General features: G+C 42.8%; 1 protein-coding gene across 26 annotated transcripts in view; it reads left to right on the plus strand.

The window, feature by feature from the left end:
* Window positions 1–19,393, plus strand: part of LOC127664680 (T-cell ecto-ADP-ribosyltransferase 2-like) — a 154,146-nt gene that overhangs the window by 58,044 nt on the left and 76,709 nt on the right. For 3 of the 26 annotated variants that reach the window (XM_052156761.1, XM_052156810.1, XM_052156853.1), the window contains exons 2-5: window positions 12,756–12,824; window positions 13,296–14,022; window positions 15,102–15,230; window positions 15,702–16,039. The exons of 7 other annotated variants lie outside the window; for them this stretch is intronic. In XM_052156761.1, the coding sequence (XP_052012721.1) occupies window positions 12,756–12,824; window positions 13,296–14,022; window positions 15,102–15,230; window positions 15,702–15,712 (936 nt within the window). In that variant the 3' untranslated portion in view covers window positions 15,713–16,039. 16 more of the 26 variants (XM_052156772.1, XM_052156826.1, XM_052156792.1 and 13 more) reach the window with 12 other exon arrangements.

A 19,393-nucleotide genomic window follows, 5' to 3' on the forward strand; every position in this document is an offset into this window, starting at 1 on the left:
GGCGCCTGGGGTACGCACGTGTGGGCCCGGTCAGCAGCGGCAGCCACATAAATCAACGCAGAAACCAACACTAACTTCTTGAGCTTTTTGTATATATTGGATATTAACCCTCTGTCAAATGTAGGGTTGGTAAAGATCTTCTCCCAATTTGTTGGTTGCTGTTTTGTCCTATTGACAGTGTCCTTTGCCTTACAGAAGCTTTGTAATTTTATCAGGTCCCACTTGTCAGTTCTTGATCTTAGAGCATAAGCTATTGGTATTCTGTTCAGGAACTTTTTCCATGTGCCCATGTCTGCCCAAGTTTCTTTTCTATTAGTTTCAGTGTATCTGATTTTTTGTGGAGGTCCTTCATCCACTTGAAGTTGAGCTTAGTACAAGGAGATAAGAATGGATCAATTTGCATTCTTCTGCATGCTGACCTCCAATTGAACCAGCAACATTTTTTGAAAAGGCTATCTTTTTTCCACTGGATGGTTTTAGCTCCTTTGTCGAAGATCAAGTGACCATGGGTTTGGGTTCATTTCTGGGTCTTCAATTCTATTCCATTAATCTACCTGCCTGTCACTGTATCAATACCATGCAGTTTTTAACACTATTGATCTGTAGTACTGCTTGAGGTCAGGGATACTGATTCCCCCAGAAGTTCTCTTAGTGTTGAGAATAGTTTTAGCTATCCTGGGATTTTTGTTATTCCAGATGAATTTGAGAATTGCTCTTTCTAACTCTATAAAGAACTGAGTTGGGATTTTGAAGGGGATTGCATTGAATCTGTATATTGCTTTGGGCAAGATGGCCATTTTTACTGTATTAAACCTGCCAATCCACAAACATGGAAGATTTTTCTATTTTCTGAGGTCTTCTTCAATTTCCTTCCTCAGAGACTGGAAGTTCTTGTCACACAGATCTTTCACTTGTTTGGTTAAAGTCTCACCAAGATATTTTATGTTGTTTGTGGCTATTGTGAAGGGTGTCATTTCCCTAATATCTTTCTCAGCCTGCTTATCCTTTGAGTATAGGAAGGCTATTGATTTTCTTAAGTTGATTTTATATCCAGCCACTTTGCTGAAGTTGTTTATCAGTTGTAGGAGTTCTCTGGTTTTTTGGGTCACTTAAGTATACTATCATACCATCTGCGAATAGTGATAGTTTAACTTCTTCCTTTCCAATTTGTATCCCTTTGACCTCCTTATGTTGTCTAATTGCTCTAGCTAGAACTTCAAGTACTATATTGAAAAGATATGGAGAGAGGGGGCAGCCTTGTCTAGTCCCTGATTTTAGTGGGATTGCTTCAAGTTTGTCTCCATTTAGTTTGATGGTGGCTACCGGATTGTAGTATATTGCTTTGACCATGTTTAGGTATGGGCCTTGAATTCCTGTTCTTTCCAAGACTTTTAAAGGATGCTAATTATATTTTCTCTTTTTTTCTATTTGGTATATTTTTTATTTACATTTCAAATGATTTCCCCTTTTTCTGGCCCCCCCACTCCCCAAAAGTCACATAAGCCCCCTTCCCTCTCCTTGTTCTCCCATCCACCCCTTCCCACTTCCCTGTTCTGGTTTTGCCCTATACTGCTATACTGAGTCTTTCCAGAACTAGGGACCACTCCTCTGTTCTTCTTATATCTCATTTGATGTGTGGATTATGTTTTGGGTATTAAAGTTTTCTAGGCTAATATCCACTTATTAGTGAGTGCATACCATGACTGATCTTTTGAGACTGGGTTACCTCACTTAGTATGATGTTCTCCAGCTCCATCCATTTGCTTAAGAATTTCATGAATTCATTGTTTCTAATGGCTGAATAGTACTCCATTGTGTATATATACCACGTTTTTTGCTTCCATTCTTCCGTTGAGGGATACCTGGGTTCTTTCCAGTTTCTGGCTATTATAAATAGGGCTGCTATGAACATAGTGGAGCACGTATCCTTATTACATGCTGGGGAATCCTCTGGGTATATGCCCAGGAGTGGTATAGCAGGATCCTGTGGAAGTGACGTGCTCAGCTTGTTTTCTGAGGAATCGCCAGACTGATTTCCAGAATGGTTGTACCAATTTGCAACCCCATCAGCAAGGGAGGAGTGTTCCTCTTCCTCCACATCCTCACCAACACCTGCTGTCTCCTGAATTTTTAATCTTAAGGATGCTGAATTTTATCAAATGCTTTTTCAGCATCTAATGAAATGACCATGTGTTTTTTTTTCTTTGAGTTTGTTTATTTAGTGGATTGCTTTGATGGATTTCTGTATATTGAACCATCCCTGTATCCCTGGGATGAAGCCTACTTGACCATGGTGAATGATAGTTTTGATGTGTTCTTGGATTTGGTGGGCAAGAATTTTATTGAGTATTTTTGCATCAATATTCATTAGGGTAATTGGTCTGAAGTTCTCTTTCTTTTTTGCATCTTTGTGTGGTTTTGGTATCAGCGTAATTGTGGCTTCATAGAACAAGTTGGGTAGTGCTCCTTCTGCTTCTATTTTGTGTAATCGTTTCAAGAGTATTGCTGTTAGTTCTTCTTTGAAGATTTGATAGAATTCTGCACTAAAACCATCTGGTCCTGTGCTTTTGTTGGTTGGAAGACTTTCAATGACCACATCTATTTCTTTAGGGGTTATGAGCCTGTTTAGATGATCTATTTGATCCTGATTTAATTTTGGTATTTGGAATCTGTCTAGGAAATTGTCCATTTCCTCCTGATTTTCCAGTTGTGTTGAGTATAGACTTTTGTAGTAGGATCTGATGAATTTTTTGAATTTCCTCAGTTTCTGTTGTTATATCTCCCTTTTCATTTCTAATTTTGTTAATTTGGATACTGTCTCTGTGCCCTCTGATTAGTCTGGCTAAGTGTTTATCTATCTTGTTGATTTTCTCAAAGAACTAGCTCCTGGTTTTGTTGATTCTTTGTATGGTTCTCTTTGTTTCTACTTGATTGATTCTGAGTTTGATGATTTCCTGTCTTCTACTCCTCCTGGGTGAATTAGTTTCTTTTTGTTCCAGCACTTTCAGCTGTGCCATTAAGCTGCTAGTAGATGCTCTCTCCAGTTTCTTTTTGGAGGCACTCAGGGCTATGAGTTTTCCTCTTAGCACTGCTTTCATTGTGTCCTATAAATTTAGGTATGTTGTACCTTCATTTTCATTAAATTCTAAAAAGTCTTTGATTTCTTTCTTTATTTGTTCCTTGACCAAAGTATCATTGAGTATTGTTCAGCTTCCATGTGACCCGTCCAGCAGGTCCAGTTATTCCAGTGTTCCAAAGGGGGCACTACCTGAGGGTCAAAAGGGGGGTGTGGACAAGAACGGAGACCAGGCAGAAGGAGGTTCAATTGTCGAGGTCTTGTTTAATGTTCTGGGGTACACAGGTTTTAAGCTCTCAGAGGAAGAGTTCTTCTCAAGGCAAGAACAAAGGAAAGAAGGGCAATCTAGCAGTTTCAGCAGGAAGAGATAAGGGTCCTCCAGTGGAGACATCTGGTGTTTGCACAGGCTAGAGCCTACCGCAGTTATCTCAGGACTTCCTTCCACCGCAATTACTGGAGAGGCTCTTCTTTGTTTTACTCAGGACCTTTGCCCTGTCAGCTCTCTGGGTCAAAGTGAGGATCTCTAATGGCTTCCCACATCCATGTGTATGTGGGCTTTCTGTTGTTTTTGGTGCTATTGAAGACCACTCTTACTTCATAGTGATCTGATAGGAGGCATGGGATTAGTTTGATCTTTTTATATCTGTTGAGGTCTGTCTTCTGACCAATTATATGGTCAATTTTGGAGAAGGTATCATGAGGTGCTAAGAAAAAGGTATTTTTTTTTTGTTTTAGGATGACATGTTCCACTATATATATATATATATATATATATATGTGTGTGTGTGTGTGTGTGTGTATGTGTATGTGTATGTGTATGTGTATATGTATATGTATATGTATATATGTATATGTTAAATCCAATTGGTCCAAAGCTTCAATTAGTTTTACTGTGTCCCTGTTTATTTTCTGTTTTCCTGATCAGTCCATTGAGGAGAGTTGAGTGTTGAAGTCACCCACAATTATTGTGTTAGGTGATATGTGTGCTTTGAGCTTTAGTAAAGTTTCTTTTATGAATGAGGGTGCCCTTGCATTTGGAGCATAGAGGTTCTGAATTGAGAGTTCTTCTTGGTGGATTTTTCCTTTGACCAGTAAGAAATGTTCTTCCATGTCTCTTTTGATGACTTTAGGTAGTCAATTTTATCTGATATTAGAATGGCTACTCTGGCTTGTTTCCTGAGACCATTTGCTTGTAAAATTGTTTTCCAGCATTTTGCTTTTAGGTAGTGTTTGTCTTTGACACGGAGGTGTGTTTCCTGTATGCAGCAAAATGTAGGGTCTGTTAGTCTATGTCTTTTTATTGGGGAATTGAGCCCATTGATGTTAAGAGATATTAAGGAATAGTAATTATTACTTCCTGTTATTTTTTATGTTATTTTTATGTTTGAGTGGTTATCTTCTTTTGGGGTGGATGAAAGAAGGTTACTATCTTGCTATTTCCAGGGTGTAGTTTCCCTCCTTGTTTTGGCGTTTTCTACCTATTATCCTTTGTAGGGATGGGTTTGTGGAAAGATATTGGGTAAATTTGGTTTTATCATGGAATATCTTGGTTTCTCCATCCATGGTGATTGAGAGTTTTGCTGGTTATAGTAGTTTTGGCTGGCATTTGTGTTCTCTTAGAGTCTGCATGAGATCTGCCCAGGATCTTTTAGCTTTCATGGTCTCTGCTGAGAAGTCTGGTGTGATTCTGATAGGTCTGCCTTTATATGTTACTTGGCCTTTTTCTTTTACTCTCTTTAATATTCTTTCTTTGTTTAGTACATTTGGGGTTTTGATTATTATGTGAATGGGAGGTATTTCTGTTCTGGTCCAGTCTGTTTGAAGTTCTGTAGGCTTCTTGTATATTCATAGGCATCTCTCTCTTTAGGTTAGGGAAGTTTTCTTGCATAATTTTGTTGAAGATGTTTGCTGACCCTTTAAGTTGTAAATCTTCACTCTTATCTATACCTATAATCCTTAGGTTTGGTCTTCTCATTGTGTCCTGGATTTCCTGGATGTTTTGGGTTATAAGCATTTTGCATTTTCTTTGACTGTTGAGTCAATGCTTTGTGTGGTATCTTCGGCATCTGAGATTCTTTCTTCTATCTCTTGTATTCTATTGTTGATATTTGCATCTATGGCCCCTGATTTCTTCCCAAGGTTTTCTATCTCCAAAGTTGTCTCCCTTTGCAATTTCTTGTTTCTACTTCTGTTTTTAGATCCTGGATGGTTTTGCTCTGTTCCTTCACTTGTTTGTGCTTTCCTGTACTTCTTTAAGAGAATTTTATGTTTCCTCTTTCATGGCTTCTGCCTGTTGATCCAAGTTCTCCTGTATTTCTTTAAGTGATTTTTGCATTTCCTCTTCATTGGCTTCTATCTGTTGACCCATATTCTGCTGCATTTCTTTAAATGACTTTTGTGTTTCCTTTGTAAGGGCTTCTACCTTTTTATTTTAGTTCTCCTGTATTTCTAAAATTCAGGAGACAGCAGGTGTTGGAGAGTGTGTGGAGAAAGAGGAACACTCCTCCACTGCTGGTGGGGTTGCAAATTGGTACAACCACTCTGGAAATCAGTCTGGCGGTTCCTCCAAAAACTGGGCACCTCACTTCCAGAAGATCCTGCTATACCACTCCTGGGCATATACCCAGAAGGCTCCCCACCATGTAATAAGGATACATGCTCTACTATGTTCATAGCAGCCATATTTATAATTGCCAGATGTTGGAAAGAACCCAGGTATCCCTCAACAGAAGAGTGGATGCAAAAAATGTGGTATATCTACACAATGGAGTGCTATTCAGCCATTAGAAACAATGAATTCATGAAATTCTTAGGCAAATGGATGGAGCTAGAGAACATCATACTAAGTGAGGTAACCCAGACTCAAAAGGTGAATCATGGTATGCACTCACTAATAAGTGGATATTAACCTAGAAAACTGGAATACCCAAAACATAATCCACACATCAAATGAGGTACAAGAAGAAAGGAGGAGTGGCCCCTAGTTCTGGAAAGACTCAGTGAAACAGTGTTCGGCAAAACCAGAACGGGGAAGTGGGAAGGGGTGGGTGGGAGGACAGGGGAAGAGAAGGGGGCTTACGGGACTTTCGGGGAGTGGGCGGGCTAGAAAAGGGGAAATCATTTGAAATGTAAATAAATTATATCGAATAAAAAAAAAGAACTGGGGAAAAAAAGAGATTTATTTATGTCTTTCTTGTAATCCTCTAACAGCATCATGATATGTGATTCTAAATCCAGATCTTGTTTTTCTGGTGTGGTGGGATATCCAGGACTTGCTGTTGTCAGAAAATTGGGTTCAGATGCTACCATATTGCCTTGATTTCTGTTAGTAATGTTCCTATGTTTGCCTTTTGCCATTTGGTTATCTCTGGCGTTAGTTAGTCCTGTTGTCACTGGCTGGTGCTTGAATATCTTGTGAGCCTGTAAGGCTGTTTCCACACCTCTGGATGACTGGGTTTCCCCTGGCACAGATTTCTGATGGGCTGCCCTACTCTTGGGTGCCGTTGGAACCCTGGTGTGCCTTACCACAGGCAATGTCATACTCGGGTTGTCTCTGTGAACCTGGTGTTGCCTGTCTGGTCCATCTGGGAGCCAAGAAGGCAGAAGCTGTGGGGACCCCTTCCAATTGTCGATCACTCTGCAGGGCAAATGTCCCCTGACAGACCTGGCACATAGATGCCCCGCAGAGCTGCCCAGACCTTGGGCACAGGCAGAAGTCTGGCAGGCTATGTCCTGAGCATTGTTGGACTCAGGATATCTCTGTGTACCTAGTGCTGCCTGTATGGTCTGTCCGGGAGCCAAGGTGGTGGAGACCACTTCCAAAGATGTGGATGTTTATATTGAGGTTCAAGGTGTTAGCCAACCAGGTTTCCAGGGGAATTTGTCAAGCACAATATCCAGGTCATTGTGGGGCAAAAGTGACTGATGCTGCACATCTGCAGCCTGTATAGGTTGTGAGGGCCTTGGTGCCAGTGACTGAAGCTGAACCTCACATGTAGCCTATTGTGTCATGAAATTCATCATATAGTAAAGGGTGACCTGAGCTTCTGATGCTCCTGTCTGTACATCTGAGCCTGGGATTAGAGGTTGTGCCACACAGTAAGTATGTGCGTGTCTGTGTCCATGAGTGCAGGTGCCTGCAGAGGCCAGAGAAATTATAACTGGACCTGGATTTACAGACTATTGTTAGCTGCTTGATCTGGTGTTAAGAATTGAACCCAATTCCTCAGAAAGTGTAGTACTTGATCTTAACTGCTCAGTAACCCCTCCAGAGCCCTTGTTTATTTTTTGGTGATACTGATGTCCTCTTGTTTTTATTTTTTAATTGAATTTCCGTTACTTTTTTTTTTTAATTTCTTTTTATGGCCTGGGCCAACACCATTTTTTTTTTTTTTACGAAGACTTCATTGTAGATTTCTGTCTATTCTATCTTTTATTGGAGGAAGGGTATGATACCAGCTTCCTGACTGACTAGGAACTCACTATATAAACCAGTCTGGCCTGCAACTGGCAAAGTTACCTCCGCCTCCCATGTGTTGGATGTCATTACCCATGGTTGTTCAAACTATATTAACAGAAAGTTAAAGTAAAGTGTTTGATGTCCTTGGGAGTAGTGACTGTATAGGAGCAAAGGTGACACTGTGCTTAGCTCTTCTGTAGCTGACTATAGTTCTTTTACAGTATTTAATAATTGTTTCAAATTCAAGGAATAATGAAGGTTGGAGCCTTCACTGCAGTGCAGAACTCCTCGCTCTGTCATCTCGTCAGTGTTCCCTAAAAAATCAGGCAGGAGAAGCCAAGCTGAGGAGGAACCAGAAGTTCAGCCTTCCCAAGAACAACTGGTCAGCCTCATAGTGCAGCTTCTCTCTGCTATTCTCAGGATGTGGGGAGAATATTGTCTTGTTAGATTAAGTAGAAATTCTGTGGAAAGCAACACAACGGGCTTAGATAATCATGCAGTAGAATTTCTGTGGTTTTCTAAAGCTGAAATGTAGGAAGGAATGAAGCGATAAAGCACATTGTCCAGAAGATAAAAGGGCCACAGCACTGCCTTCTGCAACACTTGCTTTGAGAAGAGGACAGAGACCCAGCTGCCAAACATCTTCTCAGGTACCTAACAACTCTGAACTCTGACCTGTGTAGGGGAAGGTCTCTAAAGTGCAGAGGACTTGAGAAAAATCTGAGAGCTGGAGTGGGCCCATGCAGTGGGGTCCATTCCTGAAAGGTCAGTTCTGGGTAAGAAATAGCCCAGGTAAGAGATGGGGTCAGATCTAGAGAAAGGCAGGACAGGCATTAGGCTATAAATGTTTCTAGAAATTTAAAAATACAATGAAGGACCATACAGTTTACCTTCCAGGTCCCGTAGGATGCAACAGGCATCCAGGTACAACTTCAGTCTCTTATGTACAAAGACTTCTTTATTCCTGTACTTCCTGGGTTTTTAGACAAGAATATGGTTATCCTTAAGCAAGTCCCATTTTCCTCCAAGCTACATGGAAACATCAGCTTCTATCTCTTCTTTACTTTATTTATCCATTTTTCCTTCCATAGTTTTAAAAGATATGCTTTAAAAAGACTCATAGCACTTGCTGTATAGCGCAGTCTAACGCAGAACCCAAAGTCCTACTGCACCAGCACACAAGGTCCTCCTGCACCAGATCTCCTGCATGTTGAGAACATCGGCTTGTTCCTGTTTTAGTGTAGGATCTTGGAGATTGAGGGCAGATAGGAAGTGTGAGAGACAGAGAGTGAGAAGGAGGGAGGAAAAGTGGGATGGGGATGACAGAAGAAAGCGCTGTGGATGTTTATGTTGAGGTTCAAGGTGTTAGCTAACCAGGTTTCCAGGGGAATTTGTCAGGCACAAATCCCAGGTCATGGTGGGGCAGAAGTGACTCATGCTGCACATCTGCAGCCTGTATGGGTTGTGAGGGCATCGGTGCCAGTGACTGAGGCTGAACCTATCTGTCCCATAGGGAAGCAGACCATAGCCTTTTGAGAGACAGACATTTGGATGAACCACTCTGACGAACTACAGAGGGGAATGCGAATGGAAAAGCCAGTCCAGGATGGCTGAGCCATGTGTCCTGAATGAGGAAGTCCCTGTTCTGACAGTTATGTCTGCTGGTTCTAGCATCCGGGATTTCTCAAATATGTTGCTTTCAGAATAGAGTTTTGAAGCATAAGGTTAAAGTCAAGAAAGGGGTGGTTCTGGCTGAGGCTGGAGAAAGCTGGACAGTGGAGATATGCCCTATGTCAAGAGCCTTCACCCTCCATCTGGGTATGGCTCAGTGGAAAGGTGCTTGCCTGGACTGCATAATGTCCTAGGTTCAATCCTCAGCAGTTGGCATCTTATGCTGTGCAGGACTTCCTCAAAGCAAACTGAGGTCTGGAGGGAAGGCTCAGTGGTTAAGAGCACGTGCTTGCTCCTACAGGGGGATCAGAGTTCAGTTCCATCCCCCATGTTGGGTATCTCACAGGAGTCTATATCTGCAGTTCCAGAGGATCTGACACCTCTGGACTGAGAGGGCACCTGAATTCAGGTGCACACCGCACCCCCACCCCACCCCTGCAGATATACATGCATATTCATTACTAAAAATAAGAAAAATAGATCTTTATTCAAAGAAACAATCTGTGAAAAATTAACTTGACTTTGAGACTGGGGTCCACCAATTTCTGTTGACATGTTTCCAGAGAACTTCTTATACATCCAAACATTAGGAAACATTGTAAGGAAATAGTAGAATACTAAATGGCTCTGTTCTGTACACAAGGCCAGAGGAAATCGCCTGTGTTTCTATTGCTGTCCAGAGCTTTATTTTACCATTGTTATTGTGTTTAGAGTCTCATTATATCTTAAAGTGGCCTGGGACTTGAGATGTGATCCCAAAAGCTGGCTTCACAGATGTGTGGCCATGTCTGGTTTATCCAGGAGGACTTTCAGAATTTAGGAAGGTTGGCTAGAGACTTGAGACTGCTTAAAGAAGGACACATAAGGCTTCACATCTTTTCCTGAGGATAAAGGAAATTGATAGGAGCATATTGCAATTAAAGAAAAATAATTTAGTTGTTTTTATATAGAGGAGTGTTGGAGCAATATAAACATCTATTGCCTCAATTGCATAATATTAAAATTCCAACAGTCAATTAAGGATTTCTAGAGTGATGTCATCAAGGTATAGGATAATAAAAACATTAAGTTAATAGTTTTTATAATTATTTGTCAGATACAATATATGGTGTATTAAATTTTTTTGTATTTTTTTTTTAGACAGGCTCCCTTTTGCCGTGTATTCCTGTCTGTCCTGGAGCTTCCTATGTAGACCAGGCCAGCCTGGAACTCACAGAGATCCACCTGTCTCTGCAGTCTCAGTGCTGGGATTCAAAGTGTGTACCATCCACCATGACACTGCTCTCTTGTTGTGAGATGAGGGTCACATGTAGCCTATTGTGTCCTGAAACTCATCATATAGTCTAGGGTGACCTGAGCTTCTGATGCTCCCATCTCTACATCTGAGCCTGGGATCATAGGTTTTGCCACCACAGCCAGTATGTGTGTGTCTGTGTCTATGAGTACAGGTGTCTGAAGAGGCCAGAGACATTATAACGTGGAGCTGTATTTACAGACTATTGTTAGCTGCTTGACCTGGTGCTGAGAATTGAACCCTCTTTCTCTGAAAGTGTAGTGCTTGATCTTAACTGCTCTGCCACCAGTGTGGAGCTATTGTTTATTTTTGGGTGATACTGATACATAATTTTTTGTTGTTAATTAAATTTTTCTTACATTTTTTTAATTTCTTTTTAGGGCCTGGGCCAACACCATTTTTTTTGCAAAGAAATCACTGTAGATATCTGTCCATTCTATCTTTTATTGGAGGAAGGATATGACATCAGTTCCTGGCTGGCTAGGAACTCACTATATAGACCAGGCTGGCCTGCAACTGGCAGAGTTAACTCTACCTCCCGTGTGCTGGGTGCCACTACCCTAGGTTGTTCAATGTATCTTGACAGAAAGTTCAAGTAAAGTATTTGATATTCTTGAGAATAGTGTCTGTGTGCAAACAAAGGCGATCCTGTGTTCAGCTTTTCTGTAGCTGACTATAGTTCCTTTAACAGTATTTAATAATTATTTAAAATTCAAGGAATAGAGAAGGAGGGAGTCTTCACGGCAGTGCAGAACTCCTAGGTCGGTTGGCTCTGCAGTGTTCCCTAAAGAATCAGGCAGGAGAAGCCAAGCTGAGGAGGAACCAGAAATCCAGCCTTCCCAAGAACAACTGGTTAGTCTTAATGTGCAGCTCCTCTCTGCCATTCTCAGGATGTGGGGAGAGTATTGTCTTGTCAGATTAATTAGAAATTCTATGGAAAGTAACACAACGGGCTTAGATAATTGTGGAGGGTAATTTTTGTGTTTTTTTTTTCCAAATGACAGAAGGTAGGAATGAATGAAGGGATGGCTAACAGACCATAGAGGAGTGAGTGCTCCTCCTCACTCAATTACCTGCAACTCAGGGGATACTTTAAATATCCACCCACAAGAAGAAAACAATAAACATTCATAAGATACAACTCTAATTAAGGCAGGCTGTGCCTTCTTTTTCCTTTTCTTTATGTGTGCACACTCTCCTACTCATGTTTGTGCATGCATGTGTGGGTACATGCATGTGGAACCAGCAGAGGACAACCTCTGCTCTCTTTCCTCAGGTACTGTTCACTGTCTTGTTAAGGCAGGGTCTCTCACTGGCCTGAGACACATCAAGTAGCCTTTTCTGAGGGTCTAGTGAAGCTCGGGGGTCTCACAAATCCATTTCTCTCCAACTCCCAGTGACAGAATTACAAGTGCATTCACTCTACCCTGCTTTTCTCCTTAGGGTTCTGGGAATCAAACTTGGGTCTATAATTGCAAGGCAATTATGTTACCCAATGAGCTATCTCCTCAGTTTGGTTTCAATTACCTTCACAAAATTCTTGATGCTGGAAAATTTATAGTCAGTCAGTGTGTCTACATAGTTCACAGAGTGATATCTGGAAAATATCATGACAATTCTGGCTGGTTAGGGTTTACGGCAGTAAAGCCATTGCCAGGTTCAGAAGGGCATACATGGCAAGAGAGGAAACCAGAGAGGTTGAGGCCACACTTGTTCTTGCAAGAACTGAATAGGATCCCACAAGACTTAATTTGATCATTTTTGAGGGTGATGACCTCAAGGACCTGGTCCCTTCCTCATAGACCTTACTTCTTAAAGGTTTTACTACCTCAATATGGGCACCCTGGGCACATTGGAGAACGACCATACCCAAATCGTAGAACAATTATGAGATTTCATTTAGTGGTGCCAAGCTGACTGAGAGCCACAAAGGAAACAAACATGGACAACAGTTTACATATTTGTGCAAAGTAAAACAGAACAGCCTATCAGAGTTCTGCAGACATATGTCCTGTTTTCTACTGGAAACCTACATGCTTCACAGCTCTGTGTTACCAGGATTGATCAAAGCCACTCATTGTTAAGGACCTCAAGCAGATTGGTTCACAGAGTCCTGATATGCCATTCGGAGGGGCAGTGTGAGCAGGAGTCTAGATGTTACATAGAGATTGAATCATTAACCCAGAGCTGCTCCATCAACAGACTGTTAAACGACTGTGTGCACACCTCTTTCATTGTCTTATATTTGCTTGCAGCAGTTTTTGACCTTGATGATGACACCAACAATTTGCAAGTTCTTCTTAACTTGGTGGCTAATCCAGCAGGTAATATTCTAAACCCATATCCTGTTGACCTCACCTTCCCCTGCCCACCTCTTTGCAATATGACAGTTCCCATGGTTGAGTCTGTGGTAGCAGATGTTAGAGAGCATGAACCTTGAAGAAGAAATGTAAAGATAATATCAGATGGTTGTGTGTGTGTTTGGGGGGTGTGAATGAACAATTTGCAATGATAAATGAATATGAAAAGGTCATGATGAGACCTCTTGTTTTGTGTGCTCACTAAAGAATTAATTGAATAAAGAAGGAAATACAGTATCTGTAAGCACAACAGAATCAGAGATCTCAGCCTTGCCTTTCTCCCATCTTATGATGTGATGAGTTTGTGTTAATCCCTGAGCCACGTGTGAGGTTGGAGTATGTGACATCTCATGCTGCAGGCTCCACAGCTTCCAGCACAGGCTGGACACTTAGCAAACTTAGGGAGTAACAGAGGACCCTGCTTCTTTCCTTCAGATGACTGGTCTGTCATTGTCTTCCATGCTGGACATGGCTCCCAATGCCTTTGATGATCAGTATTCGGGCTGTGTTGAAGAAATGGAGAAAAAGGCACCCCAACTGTTACAAGAAGACTTCAACATGAATGAGTTGTTAAAACTTGAGTGGAAAAAGGCAGAGAAAAAATGGAATGAGATCAAAACTAAGAGTTATCCCAAAGGTTTCAATGATTACCATGGAATAGCTTTGGTTGCCTATACTGGGAAAATCCACAGCAGCTTTAATAATGCTATTAGAAACTTCAAAATATATCATGCTAGCTTCCACTTCAAGGCCTTCCATTACTACTTAACAAGAGCTCTTCAGCTCTTGAGTAACCAGGGTTGTCGTTTAGTTTACCGAGGTTCTGATACCACATTTGAATACAAGGGGAAGGGCTCTGTGCGATTTGGGCATTTTTTATCGTCATCTTTAAGTGAGAAAGTAGCTTTTTCTCCACCATTTTTTAAAGGTCATGGGACAAAATTTTTCATCAAAACCTGTTTGGGGGTTTATATCAAAGATTTTTCCTACATACCTAAGGAAGAGGAGGTGTTAATTCCAGGCTATGAAGTATATCAAAAAGTCACAATAAAAAAAGCAAAAGAGTATAACGAAATTTATCTAGACTCCCCGGAAAAGAAGAAGAGCAACTACAATTGCTTCTATAGCGGTTCTACTAAAACAGACGACATTAGCAGCTCAGGTAAGACTGGGTCTGGGTTAGAGATGGAGCTGGCAGGGGTCCTCAGGAAATGGAAGAGAGGGTACTCCCCACATAGTAGATCTTGCACATGCCTAGTGTGCCTAGAACCGTGAATGGTAGCATTGGTAATCCCAGGGCATGTATCTCAGTGACAGTGTGTCAGAAATGGTTGAAACAGTGAGCAACTTCAGGAAAAAGCTCTTACCAGGGGCTCCTCATGATGAGGGACATGTGCCATCTGCAGCTGTGTCTCCATCCTTTCAATCTAAAGATGCCCATGTTTGGGGTCTCTATGCATGTATACCCATCATGCTTTGTGGCCTGAGTTCTCTTCATCCCTGACAAGTTATCTTATTCAATGCAAGCAAAGACTTCATCAAATTTGTCATGGCAATTTTCATTCCAAGCACAGTTCAAGCATCACTTATCATGGTAATCTTTCCTTAATACTTTCAAAGAAAATTACTGTACCATCATGCTCTCTGCCACAGCTTTGGAATCAGACTCAGTGGTATTCTGGTTCAAACATCACTAGTTCTGTGTAACTCTTGGTGGGTTACCAGATATCTATGCATCTGTTTTTCCATTTCAGTATTGAAGACCCAAATAACAAATACTCTAGTAGTTTTACCTTGAGAATTAGGAGAAATTCATTCAAGGTATATTACTTGGCATGCATATATAATTCAACAAATGCTATTTGATTTTAAATATGAAAAACTTTGTTCACATCTCAGCCATTTGATTCAAACTCACATTGATGAACTCAATACTTGCAGAAAAAAAAAACAAACTCCTGCTTACAATCTAGAGACCTTGTTTCCCATCACCCACCACTTAGTGTCTGGACAGTGTCTGGCTTACATCCTGGCTCCACCAAATGTTGTCCCGGATTCTTAAGTTTGACTGAGAGCCCAAGGAGCTAACCTGAAATGAGTTACAGTTAGAGGACTGTGCACAGTGCAGTCTTAGTTCTAAGTAGCCCTGACACTCTGAAGGGTTTCTGCAATCAAGAGAAGTCTTTGGGGCAGAAGTAGAACTATGGGAAGTGATTGCAGACATCTTATTCATTTGCATAGAGAAATTTGGAATTTGGATCAGTCCCAAGAAAACCATGAATCCTACTCGTGTACAGAGTCCACTAAGAAGGATTTGGCCCTTCTGGGCCAAATGGTCCATGTCCAATCCAGGCTTGCTGAGAGACACAGGTAAGCTCTTATTCACACCATCTTTTATAGGACACATGATGCTTTAACAGTACACCTTCAGAAGGTTTATACTCAGAATCCTCTTCTTATGTAAAGAAGGGAAAGCCTGTAGTACTGCCAAGAAAGTCAGAGAAGACTCTTGAGTAGGGAATGCTTACTATTGTTCTTGTTCTTCTTCTTATTGTTATTATTATTACTATTACTGTTACTATTTCTATACTAGGCAGTATCTTAGAGCACTGAATGTGGCAAGTGGTGGGAGTCCATCCGTTTGCTCACTCTCTAGGTATTTGAATACTTTATGCATCCTAAGGACGCTGGAAGAGTCTAGCCAGGCACCATAGGCCTCTATCTTACCCTAGCCTACTGTCTTGGGGTTTGAACTACATATAGAGTTCTGGATGTTTAGGGGAGATATCCATGTCCTGAGAGATCCCACACTGACATCTCTCTTTCTCCTCCCTTCTTCAGGATCCAGATAGAGCTGCATATCCCTGTTCCTTGTGGTTCTCCTTGGCCTTCTGGTCCAGCTTCTTGTACTTGCTGAGTTGTAACCCTCTCCTGTCTGCAGTTTGTGTGTCTAAGTACTGAAGGGATGACAAGGTGTATGCACCTGATTGGTTGTTTAAGATCTGTGTTATGGGGAAGTGTGGGATCCTTTCAGGAGAGGGATGCTGACTTTGACAAGCACCCAAAGAACCCACTGGGTCAGACACTAAAATTTACACCAAACTTCAAATTTACTACCCTTTGATCAGAAGGCAGTGTTTGTATGTATGATCACCAATAAGAGGTTTTTGTTGCTCTTATTTTGGTTGTTTTGCTTTGTTTTGTTTTGAACATTTTATTGATATTTTGTCATGAATTTAATATCACACACTCCAGAGGCACTCATCTTCCTATCCCTTCATATCCACCCTCTGCCGTTACAAACTCTCCCCCTCACAAAACCCAAACAAAAATGGAAAATATACAATTTTTTTTGTAAATTTAGTATCATGCAGCCACTCATTTTCCTGACCCTTCATATGCACCCTCTGAACTTATAATCAACCCCCCCCTAAAAAACAAAGATGGAAAATAAAGAACGCAAACAAAGCATAGAATCCATCTCATGGCTGAAGCTCTACTATGTCATGATGTGTCCCACAGTATTCCCCCGACCACACACCTTCATTACAATGAGTCATTGATCTGATTCCAGGTCTTTGTCTCCTGGGACACCCTCCATATGGGATCCGCACCAGGACTCCTCCTGGTTATCCTTTTGTTTCCCCTGTGACATACAACCTTGAATCAGCAGGACTGGCCCTTTCAAGCATCCCAATGGTTCACAGATAATGTAGATTTTTGGGTGGACCACCTGGAAGCCCTGGAGCTGGCCCTGGGTGGTTGCAGAGCTGGTCAGCCCACTGCTCTCCCTTATCCACACCAGGGCAATCTCCTCAAGTACTGCTCCTGCTGGGTCACACAATGCTGTCACTGGCAGGAGGCAGGGTCACCTCTCCTGCCCTCATGCACTTAGGTTTGGTTACCTGCATCCAAGTCTCCATAACCTGCACCACTGTGCTTCCCAGTTGACCTGCAGGGCCCAGAGGTCATCGAGGGCTGGAAGAGCTGTCTTGCTCTCACTCCATCAGGCCATCTACCCTGCACCCTGACCGCTAGTGCCAGCTCCACTGTGCTTACCAGGGGAAGTAGGGGGGGGCACTCTCCAAAGTTCTGCAGCCAGCAAGGGTCAGGCCCAGCTCACTTGATCTCATGACCCCGGGGGGAGTCACCTCTCCCCACTACCTTAGGTGGCAACAGGCAATGGGCAGAGGCCTTCACACTCCTGCTCAGACCTCTACACGGGAGATGAGTGCCGGGTTAGTTTCCCTTAGTGCTACAGCCAGGGAGGGGTCAGAGCCAGCTCTTCTGCTCTCATGACCTTTGCCCCCACCCCCACCCCGTCGTGGCAAGCTGCTGCAGGTAGCAAGGGGCAAGTTGAGGTAGTGCCCATGCTACCTCACAGCAGATGAGAAGAGACGGGGGTCAGCTTTGCCACACTCAGCCTCTGGACCTGCTCACCAGTCCCCCACTATGCATCAGGGCCAGGTCCACTATGCTACCCAGTCAAAATGCCGGGCCATATCTAAGGGTCTCTTCTAAGCACTGCTGCTCATGGGCTAGAAGTAGAAGCAACTCTCTAGAGCCAGTGGGGGGGGGGTGAGATCAGTTCTGCACAGGCCCCTGGACATCCACGTGGTCCCAGGGAGGCCTGGACCTTCCCATGGTCTCTAGGGTAATATGAGCCATAGGCAGTGACAGAGCTCCAAGGCCCGACGTGGCCCTCAGTGGCTGCATTGGCAGGGACTTCACCATGGCCTTGAGGTGGCACAGCTGGGTACTCGTGACAGACTATTCCTGTTCTCCCTCGCATCTCCATTTCCATCTCCCTTCACAATGCCCAAACTGTCCTGCTTCTCCTTCTGTCCACACTTGTACACTGTAGTGGCTCCTGTTGCAGGCTGGCCATGTGGCTGGTGGACCCCTGGGTATTTACAGTCTGCCTCTGTGGCATCGAGCTGGGCAGGTCAATGGATACTTTGCCCTTCCTGCACTGAGTGCAGGCTGCCAGGAAGGCAGGCTGGACTCTGTGTATCCATGGCCTGCCCAAGCCATACAGCAGATCTCAGGGCTCTGGGCATCTCTCTCTGCCAGTGGCCCATAGCAATGGTGGTTGGATGTTCTTGGGATGTCTTACTCCAACTACTCTGTCTTGCATGAAGGTAGGCAGGACATGTGTGTGTCCTGCTCCTGCCAGAATCCTGCAGTTGAGGGAAGGTTTTGTGAGCGTCTTTCCTCACTAAGTCAACTTGGCATTGCAGTGGGCAGCACTGCAGTTGTCTTTCTCCTCTTCCTTTTGATCATTATGGTGACAGGCAGGCCCATGGTCTGATCTTGCTGAGCATGGACAGCAGGTCTGTGGGAATCTTTCCCTACACATGCCAGGTGGCACGGCGGTAGGCAGGACTCCAGATGTCTCTTGGCTTTACTTTTAACCTCTGCTGCTTTCACACAGTTCTAGGATGCAGTGATGGTCTCCTTGTCACTGACCTCAGCACAGCGATCAGAGGCCCCAGCCCAAAGCAAGTCAGAGCAGTAACAGTATAAAATAGGAGATTTGTGATAAATGTTGCAATTTAAGGAAATAAACCGTTTATAACCACATCTTGCTTTTCTGTCATTTCTATAGACTGTGGTATTTGTTTGTGAGACCCCTGGTCTGATGCCCACACTTCTACAGCTGAGTAAGTTCATGTGGCACATTTCTCACACACCAATGCTCTTGCAGGATGAATTGAATGGACCTTACATATAAGGGCTGACCCAGATAAATGCCACTCTCTACCCCATGATAAATGCAACCAGCTACTGAGCCCTGCAAGTTTACTTTAATAACTTCGGATATGTCTACAGAAATGGGAAACTACATTCATTTTCAAAATATCCTTACTGTATGTGTAAGATGCCTGTGGCCTGGTGCCTTGAAATGTGTCTAGGGGTCAAAGGAAAACCCTGTGGTATTAGTTCTCCCCTTCCATCTTTGTATAGGTTCCAGGCATCAAACCTGTCAGCTTGCACATGAAGCCTTGTTTAAATGTGGTGACCTCACCTCTCAGGCAGGCACAGTTTGAGGTATATATGGATCAGGAAGTCTGTGTCCTGTGCTCACCAAGAGTGGGTTTAGGCTGGGTGTGTAAAGTTTCCCTTACTCCCCATGTTAAGGAGTTAGAGAGCCCTGGAAAAGAGCACAGACTCAATTTGGATTACAGTTGTAATTAGTTACATGTATTGTAGCTGTCATCAGGACAACAGTATCCGAGCCAACCAGAGAAGGTTGAACCAAGAGGGGTGTATGGAGAGAAGGATTTTTAAATGTGAGTATCAAAAGAAGACCTTGAGTATCTGCACAAATGAACCAAGGGCTTTTCAGGAGATCTCAGAATGATCTTTGAATGTCTGCACAAACAGGTTACAGAAACCAAAAAAGCAGTTAGCCATATAACAATCACCATCAAAAGAGGAGGTCATGGCTGTACATTTCTGGTGAAGGTCACTGAGTCCGGGAACTTATTTTGCAGGGATCGGAGTCAGAGTCAAATTGCTATTAGGTGTCC

The sequence above is a fragment of the Apodemus sylvaticus genome, chromosome 1, assembly GCF_947179515.1.
Source record: "Apodemus sylvaticus chromosome 1, mApoSyl1.1, whole genome shotgun sequence".
NCBI classification, from domain to species: Eukaryota; Metazoa; Chordata; class Mammalia; order Rodentia; family Muridae; genus Apodemus; species Apodemus sylvaticus.